The 8,737-nt window shown below is 63.0% G+C and overlaps 2 protein-coding genes across 2 annotated transcripts; one reads left to right on the top strand and one right to left on the bottom strand.

The window, feature by feature from the left end:
• Positions 1–2,800: 2,800 nt before the first annotated feature.
• EMIHUDRAFT_251961 (hypothetical protein) lies at positions 2,801–3,676 on the bottom strand (the record flags this gene model as incomplete). Its single annotated transcript, XM_005790115.1, has 1 exon — positions 2,801–3,676. One exon carries the CDS (start codon positions 3,674–3,676, stop codon positions 2,801–2,803), a length of 876 nt encoding a protein of 291 aa, XP_005790172.1.
• Positions 3,677–5,786: 2,110 nt separating this feature from the next.
• Positions 5,787–8,504, top strand: EMIHUDRAFT_251960 (hypothetical protein; the record flags this gene model as incomplete). The annotated part of the gene is made up of 5 exons (XM_005790114.1): positions 5,787–6,548; positions 6,652–6,800; positions 6,901–7,209; positions 8,323–8,393; positions 8,476–8,504. 5 exons carry the CDS (start codon positions 5,787–5,789, stop codon positions 8,502–8,504), a joined length of 1,320 nt encoding a protein of 439 aa, XP_005790171.1.
• Between the last annotated feature and the right edge of the window lie 233 nt (positions 8,505–8,737).

The raw sequence follows: 8,737 nt of genomic DNA, 5'->3' as shown, positions 1-8,737 counted from the left end.
GCGCGACGAGGAGATGGAGCAGGGCCAGGTCTGCCCGTACAAGGTCAAGCTCGACGAGGGCGGCGTCACCTGGGTGCCACAGTGTGCGAGGTGCGATCAGCGGGATGTGAGCCGGAGCCCTTCACTTCTCCCGCTCCTTTGCAGGCGCCCGTCGACGAGGACGACTGCATCCGCAGGGAGGAGGCGGGCGGCAGCTCGAAGAAGCAAAAGACAGCGACGGCGTAGGCTTGCTCGGCACTGGCCCTGGCCCTCCCCGCGCCCCGCTCCTGCGAAGCGCCGCGCGGTGTCTTGCGCCGGGACCGACCGATGCCCTAGGGCGCCAGAGCAGTGCGTGCAGGGAGACCGCTAAACACGCGCTCCTTCAGCTCTCGTGCGATGCCATGACGGGCCGACTACCGGCCCGGCTGGGCTCTTAGAGGTTTTTGTCATATTAGTTTCATGGGCGATGGGGGTGTTCACAAAAGTATCCCAAAAAAAGACTGGGTGCTGCACATGTCTCATGTGCATCAATGCATGTGCATGTGCGCTTGTGCATGGGTGAAATTCTCAAAAAGGTGCAGCACTTCTAGCCGACATCGACAAAAGTCCCTCAGCCCCGCGGCGAGCGGCCCCGCCGGAGGCGAGGAAAAAATCGCCATCTAGCGCTCGCAACACGCACACAGATTAGTCAACACCTCCAACTCAAGCTCAATAGCAGAAGTGGTCTTTGGGGGAGTGACGGATAAAGGCGAGCGAAAAAAGCTATGAATCCGAAAGAAGCGAAACGAATCGCCCGCCGCAGGCGAAGAAAATTTATTCCAGGGTTATCGAGGATTTCGGCGGGCGGGCGCGCGCGCAACGAGGCACGCGGCTTCGCGCTGCCTGTATGCTCGCGCTGGTGACACCGTTGCTGTGGTCGCCTTCGTCCGTATTGTACACCGAGCTGGCGCCACAGCAGAGTACAACAACGGCAAGGACGAGCTGCTCCACGGTACTACAATCATCAGAGGGCCCGGCAAGGTCCACGGCGGAGCTGGCGGTGGTGGCAGTGGTGGTAGGAACAAAGGCGCCGCTGTCGGCGATTCACCGCCGTTCGTTCCCGTCTCTCAAAGCTGGTTGCACCGTCGATGCGCACATCGAGGCGCTCGGACGAGAGAGACGTCGCCTCCTCTTTCGTCCCGGGGCACTGTTCACGCCGGAAGGCACCCTACACTGCCAAGTACATTAGCCTTCATCTCTCCTACCGCCGACGGGAGTGCAGCCGCCACAGTGAGATTGTCCTCGACTTTGGCACCTGCGAAGTAATGAACAATAGGCAGTACGTCATATGGCGCTATGAGAGCCCTGCGGTGGACGTCCTCGACGCAGACGAGGCGGAGCTCATCTACGCGGCGCAGATCGCCGACTTTCTCTCTCTCCCTGCGCGAGTGGTTGCACCACCCTGGATGAGGCATCTGGGCTGGGGCAGGGCCGTCAGTAGAGGAGGGCGACTGAGGGCGCGAGGCCACCAATCGTCAAAGTCTGCTGCTGACTGACTGTCGGTCACTGACTGAGCAATGAGCAATCGCATCGGCGGTTTCACGCTCACAATCGGGTTACATCGAGGTCTCTGTGCGGGATGTGCTGGGGGGCTGCCCCCCAGTCGATTGCCGCATAGTTCGTCGATGTAACCCTACCAGAAAGCTGTATTCACACCTACCCTTCCAAAAAAGAAATTTCCTGTTTTGTCGAAGATCCGGCGGGTTTATCGGAGCATCACCCGCATGTGCATGTTGTCAGTGGAAACCACTTCACAGCTATGCCTTGCTCCACTTTAGGTGCTCTTAGTACGGCTTTATGTTCTTGAACTCACCCGTCCCTGACTGCCTGAGTACACTCCCTTCGTATTGTCTTGTACTCGGCGTCCTGTGGGTGTGTTCACAGTCTTGTGTGAATTTCGGCGCCGCCGAAATTCAAGGTCCGCGGTCTCTTTTGGCCGCGGCGTTAGAGAGAGCTTTGCTATATCATGCCTTTTGTCTTCTCTCTGGCGCTCTCGCTCCTGGCCGGCGTGTATCCGCCGACACATGTGCACTGTGTCCCCGCCCTGCACGATCTTGGTGTGACAGGGCTCCCAATCCGTCCCTCACCCCTCGTCACAACTCCACACAGAAGAGCGGCAAGAGTTGGGGCCGCGGCTACTGCGGCTACGACGAGAGGGGCCGGGGTCGCGGGAGAGCCGCTGCGCAGCGTGTGGGCACGGCAGCACATCCTCCCTCCTTTCCTCGCCCACCCGCGAGCGAGACTGAGAGCGTCGCCGGGAGCGGGAGAGCGGAGTGGGTGGCGGCCGATCGGCGCGCCACTCGTCAAGCGCCCGCTCGCTCCGGTGCGGGGGCAGCGCGCCGCGAGCTGACCCGCAAGCGGGCACGAACCGGGCACGAACCGCGAGCAGACCGAATCCGCATGCGCTGCGCCGCCTCGCTGGGGGGCCTCAGCCACTCTAGCGCCGCCGCCGCCGCCGCAGTCGCTGCCACTGCCACCGCCGCCTTCGCCACCGAGGCCACTGCCCTCGCCGTCGTCACCGTGCCGTTGTCTTAGCTGCCACCGCCGCCGCCACGCCGCCACCGCGCCGCCGCCACCCTCTCCGCTCTCTCCAGCCCTCGGCCGGCGGCGGAGACTTCAGAGCGACCGGCGCCGTGTTGCTAGGCGAGCGCTTCGCCGCCCCTTGAGAGCGAGGCCTGCAGCGAGCCGCGAGATGCTGGGGCCGGGGCCGCTGGCGGCGGCTCCTCCTCTGCAAGCGGGCTCGCGCAGCTCTCTGGTTCAGGTGCAGGTGCCGGCATGTGACTTAATCATTCGCAAAGTGGGCGGCGATCCAGCCCAGGGGCAGCACGGCGCAGTCGTGGCCTAGAAACCGCGCCCGCTTGCGCCCGAGCGGCGCCAGGGCCTCGCCGTACACAGCCTGCCACCGCGCAGTGCAGAGGAACGCCTTGTTGTAGCCGAGAGCGAACGGCAGCAGCCGCTGGTCCTCGCCCTCCCCCGCCTCAAAGACATGCCTCGCCAGCCCCGACACCACGCCGGGCCAGTCTGCGTTGACCGCGTCGTCGAGGATCACGACGCCGCCGCCCGCCAGCGCCGCCGCAGCGAGCGACAGGTCAGCCAGCACCGCCTCCTCTGTGTGCGAGCCGTCGACGCTCAGCAGCCGGATCGGCCCTCGTGCAGCGGCGAGGAGGTCGGCGGGCGCGAGCTGCGTCGAGTCGCACGCGACAGACACGACGTCATGCGCGCAGCAAAACCGCTCTAGCGTCGCGTTAAAGGCCGCCTCGTTGCCGCAGCCCGACTCGTCGCGGTTGTGCTGCTGCTCCTCAAAGCAGTCGACAGCCACCGCTGCCTCTCCCTCTCGCCGCAGCAGCGCCAGTGGGACGAAGCTTCGGCCGTGGTAGACGCCGATCTCACCGACGGCGCCGCGGACGTCCAGATCGCGCTGGCGGGCATCGAGCGCCGCGAGCACGGGCAAGAGGGCCGGCTCAAAGAAACCCGGCACCGTCTCGATTCGCGCCACCATCCCCGCCGAGTCGAGGGCCAGCAGAGCGGCGAATCGCGCGTCGGCGACGTGGCTCGCGGCGGCGGCGGATGCGCTCCGGAGACGGCCGGCCGCGGCGATGCGCCGCCCAGCATCGCTCGGCCCGCGCACCGCAGAGCTGAATGCGATGAGGAAGCACATCGCAGGCGTCGATCTCGTGTGTTTTTCGATTTCTCCTTTCCTGGCGAGGCACTCCCACGCCTCTCGGGCTTAGTCTGCCGAGTCAACCCGAGCCTTGGCCGGGCGAGCAGCGTTGACTGGTGTTCCGAGACTGAAAGAATTCGATCCCGGTTTGCTGTTCACAGCTAGGGACGGCCTCTGCGGCAAAGTCAACTCACCCCTTCCCCGGTAGGTGTGCGTAGAAAGTGGAGCCAATCGAGAGGTGGCAGAAGCCGCCGTGTGTGACACATATTGCGGCACGTGAGTGAGACAGCCCCGGCGCGCGCGCGCGCAGCGCTGAGCGCAACAGACAGGCGTTTTTTATGCAAACAGCAAACGGGACGGCCTGCGCAGCCTCTAACTATTTTACAACGCTGAAAAGAAATAACGCATTCACTGAAAAGAAACAACGCACGGCCCTCAGCGGAGCTGGGAAGAGGACCGCCGCAAGCGGCGTGGCGTGGAGCGGTTGTGCATCCCTCCGGGGGCCCCTCTGCGCCGGGGAGGCGTTGTTGGAGGCTAGGACGCAAGCGTCCGTCGCCCTTTTCAAACTCGGGGCCCACTCCGCTACGCTCCGACCCGAATTTGGAGGGCCTAAAAGTTTAAGGTGTTGCTGCGCAAAAGGGGTCGGACACAGGGCGCAGCTCATGCTAAGAGCTAGAAGGGGAGATGGAGAGAACGACTACCCTGTTCCCGTTATTGCGTACACCAACACCACAAAAGCTCTCTCTCTCCTGTCCTCACTCAGGGGGGTCACAACTACCGAGTCCCTCGACTAGCTGCCACGTTGTCGACCGAGAGCGGATCTCCTCCTGCTCCGCAAGGAGGGTGGCCAAGGCTAAAGTCTTGCCGGAGCCGCCGGGCGCGTTGACGACTTGGAGAAGGTCGCCCTTCTACTTGTACTTGTTGAGGGAGCCACTTGGCAGCGCGCGGCCAGCCTTCGAGCGAGCCACAGTGGAACGAGCCGCTGAATGGGTGGCTCCTGTTGACGGGAGCAGCGCAGCGGCGACGCTGCGGGTGGCTGCGGCGGCGGGCGCCGATTCGAGGTGTTCGCTAGGAGCGCGGCATCTGCACCAACCATAGCTATTGAGCGTGTGATCACGCAGTTCGTGCGTTCGTCCGCTCCGCAAACGTCTTTTGCCCACACCCTCTCGACCTGCAGGCGTCTCTGCTCTTGAGCTCCGCCATCTGCTGTCACATGGGGGCGACCCGGCTGCGGCTTGCGTTCCGCAGCGAGGCGGACAGCCGGACGTTTCTCCGACGCGTGAAGGCAGGTCTCGCCGCGCTCGTGGCGGAGCAGGGCGGGGGGGAGGGGCCGCTGCCACCAGCGAGGGCTTCCACTCGAGCCGCGCGAGGAGAGGCGGAGCATGCCGCAAAGCAGCTGGCCGCAGCGGTCTCATCAACGGCGGGCCGTCCGGGCGCGTGCGCTGGCGCGGGGGCAGCCGCGAGTCGCAGCGGCGCCAGCGGCGGGACCAACGGCGGGGCGGACGGCGGGGAAGCCGGCGGGGCGGGAGGCGGGCCGAGCAGCGGCGGCCGGTGCGGCGATGCCTCTCGCCGAGTGCCGTTTGAGGCTGTCCACTCGCGACTTGGGCAGGTCCAGGCGGGCAGCGGTGCGACGACTGCGGGGGGGGTGCAGGCGCCAAAGCGGGAGGGGCAGGGCAGCGGCGCGCTGGCCAGTTGGACCTGCTTGGCGGCAGCGATGCGCCGGGGCCTCACCTCACCGCCTCGCAGCTGGAGCGGCTGCAGAGCATGCGCGAGTCGATGCAGCGCATTCGAGCTTGTAGCTGACTACCAGCTATGTCATGTGTGCGCGCGAGGGGGCACACACACACGTACACGTTGAGCCGAGGGGGGGAGCCGAACCGAGCAGCCGTGTGCGCAACAGATACGGTTTCCAGGACGAGACCTCTTGTATGTGTGTAGTTTCGCACGTCGGTGTGTATTCGCACACATGTGTGTATATTCATTCGCGCGCGGTGGGGGGGGGGGGGGGGCGCAAACCGAAGGCAAGGGGACATAAAGGAGGAATTACCCATAGAGCCCCGTAGTGCGCAGTCCGTAGAGGCCAGACGACGCGACCATCGTCATCCCGATGACGGTGCTCATCGGCGCTGCTCTCGTCATCTTCCTTGTCGGCGCTGTCGTCGCCGCCCGCCGCGTCGCCAAGGTCCCCACGATTCGGCTCGTGACGACCAAGCAGGCCCCCGAGCTGATGCTCGGGAAAGGCATGACGTGGCACCTCTTCAACAGCCACATATGGTCAACTGGTCAAGACGCTGTCGCGGTGATCAAGAACGAGCTGCAGCAGCTTCTGCCCGGCATCAAAGTTTTCCTTGACGTGGACGACCTTGAGGATATCGGCGCGCTGGAGAGCTACATTGGCCGCTCGCAGGTCATCCTCTTTTTCCTGTCCAAGGGATACTTTCGGAGCAAGAACTGCCTGCGCGAGATCCGCTCGTCGCTCGAGAAGGGCAAGCCAATCATCCTCGTGCAAGAGGCCGACCCAGCCAAGGGCGGCGGCTCGATTGAGGCGTCATCTTATCGGCGAGGGTCCACTCCCGCCCCGCCGCAAGCGCGCTCATCCAGGCAGCCCCGCCGCCTGCAGGAGCTGCGAGCCGAGTGCCCTGCGGAACTCCAGCCGGCCGTCTTCGACCAACTTTTCCCACTCGTCGTGTGGATGCGTATCGAGGAGTTCCAACTCGTCTCCCTCAAGATGATCTCCGAGGCGCGCGAAGCCGTCATTGCGCCCACACCTGCGGGGAAGCATCAAACCCCTCTCTTCGCGCAGGCGCTGCTAGTGCAAACTCCGACCTACGCTGGCCTACGGTCGCTCCCGCTCACCATCCCTGGCGAGGTGCAGGGTCAGAATCTCGTGTTCGCGAAGCAGGCAAAAGGGCTTCCACTGAAAAGGAAACTCCGAGTCCATTCCTCAGACACACGTCTTAAAGCGTCCTCAGGTGGTCCTTTGGGCCTCGCCCGCCAACCAAGGCGCGCGGCGCATGGCGAACGAGCTTGCCGCGTCCTTCCCTGGCGTCGCTGTCGACAATGCCGCGGAGATGCCAGAGCGGGCGACCCACATGCTGCTGTACCTGTGCGAGGAGAGCTTGTGCCACCAACCACACGCAGGTTCCAGCAACATCGTCGATCGCCGAGCCTTCGGCCTCCAAGGCTTTCGTCAACTCGACCGACTTTTTGACGAACCGCAGTGCAGCATCGTCACAGACACCATGGGAAAAGGGAGGCCATAATGAGCCGCACGAGCTCCACCAGTTTGCCGAGTGGACCGGCCGGTTTCTCGCATGCCATCTATACCCGTCAGGGTCGAAGACGCGGGCGGCGACATGCCCTCGCATTTACGATGTTGCACCGACCCCCGAAAGCCACATTGTGGCCAAGCCTGAGATCTGCAAGCAACCACCTGTGTCGCCAGACGGCCCAATGCCTTGGAAGGCGCCTTGGAAGGAGACGGGGCCACCACCGGCACCTTGGAACGTGCCTGGATGCGAGGTCTTCGAGTCGACGCCCCCGTAAGGTGAAAAGCTGAAGCCTGAGCTGTGACGGTGTGTCTGTGCCATCTCTCTCCTGTTCAGCAACTTTTTGTTTGTTCATTGCTTCTCCTGTGTGCCGCTCTCCTGTGTTGTGTCAAATGTGTGTGACTGTCTCCGTCTCCTGTTTAGTACCTTTTTGTGTGTTCATTGCTTGTCCTGTGTCTCGCTCTTCTGTGTGTCAAGTGTGTGTCTCTCTCCTTTTCATTACCTTTGTTTTTGTTTATTGCTTCTCAAATGAAAGGCCTGTTCTCGACCCACACACCTGGGAGAAAACACAGTTGTGGAGTCTGTGTTCGTGGTCGCTCATGACACGCCCTCGCTGGCCTTAGCTTTCCCCCCTTCTTTTTGCGCATTTTCTTTTTATGTTTTGCCGACTCGGCGAAGTCAAGCGCCCCGGGTGCACCTCACCTTATACCAAATCCACATTCTGGTGCGCCGGTGCCGCGCCCGCGGCAGATTGAGGGCACGAGGCGTTGGAGAAGCAAATGACGCAAGTGCGAAGCGTGGTCTCGCCGCCCATGTGGTGCGCATGTGGAGATAAGCAGATCGGGACACTGCGACAGCACAACCGGGGCAAAAAATAAAAGAAACTAGGTTGATACAAATAAATAAATTAATAAAAAACGGTCAACCTCTGAGACGAGATGGGATTTAGGAACATGCACATGCACATGCACATGCACAACATGTGCAACAACATGACATGTGCATGTGCATGTGCATGTGCATGTGTTCCCGCCCTGCACGATCTTGGTGGGAGGGATCTTCAATCTCCGTCCCCTCACCCCTGGTCACTACCCGACACTACAAGAGCGGCGCGAGTTGGGGCTGCGGCTACGGCTGCGGCTGCGGGAGGGGCTGTGGTCGCGGGAGAGCCGCTGCGCCGCGTGGACGCGCCTACACCGCTCTTGCTCCGCTCGCCAGCTCTCGCAAAGGTCCAAAGTCATAGCCACCACCTCCTCCGGCAAGTGGGCACTGCGTCATCGGCGTTCGCTTTTTTGGTGTTTTTGTCTACAACGACGCGTGCTGCTGCGGCTTTGCGTTAGGCTGGCGCCGGGATGCCCCGCGCGCCTGACCCAGGCGCGAGAAACGAATCTGCGAGGCGTGGCCGCGTCTGCGGCCCGATGGGAAGGAGTGGGGCGGACTACTCAGTACGGGGATCGGCTTCTTACACCGCCCTTCCTCGCAGCGAGCCCCCTCCAACCCACCCGCGCTAGGTCTCGGGGGACGCAGGGGTCACACCCGACGACCTCGGGAACTAGCCGGGGCAGTCGGAGAAGGGGCAACTCTCCGTGCACTGACGGTCGGCCGTCAGAAAACACGCCTGCGTGGAACGCGTCACACCAATCCTCGCTACCCAACGCGGCCAAAGGATATCCCCCTCGAGAACCTCGACAGATTTTGTTGTGAAGAATACATTCCTCCGGTCAGGAGCTGCTGTTCACACTTGTACACACTTTCGTACGGCACAGTACCAGGAACAGCGTCCAACGTC

The sequence above is a fragment of the Emiliania huxleyi genome (assembly GCF_000372725.1).
Source record: "Emiliania huxleyi CCMP1516 chromosome Unknown EMIHUscaffold_1217, whole genome shotgun sequence".
Classification (NCBI taxonomy): domain Eukaryota; phylum Haptophyta; order Isochrysidales; family Noelaerhabdaceae; genus Emiliania; species Emiliania huxleyi.
Note: the sequence above shows the minus strand (reverse complement) of the source record. Positions and strands in the feature narration are given on the sequence as shown.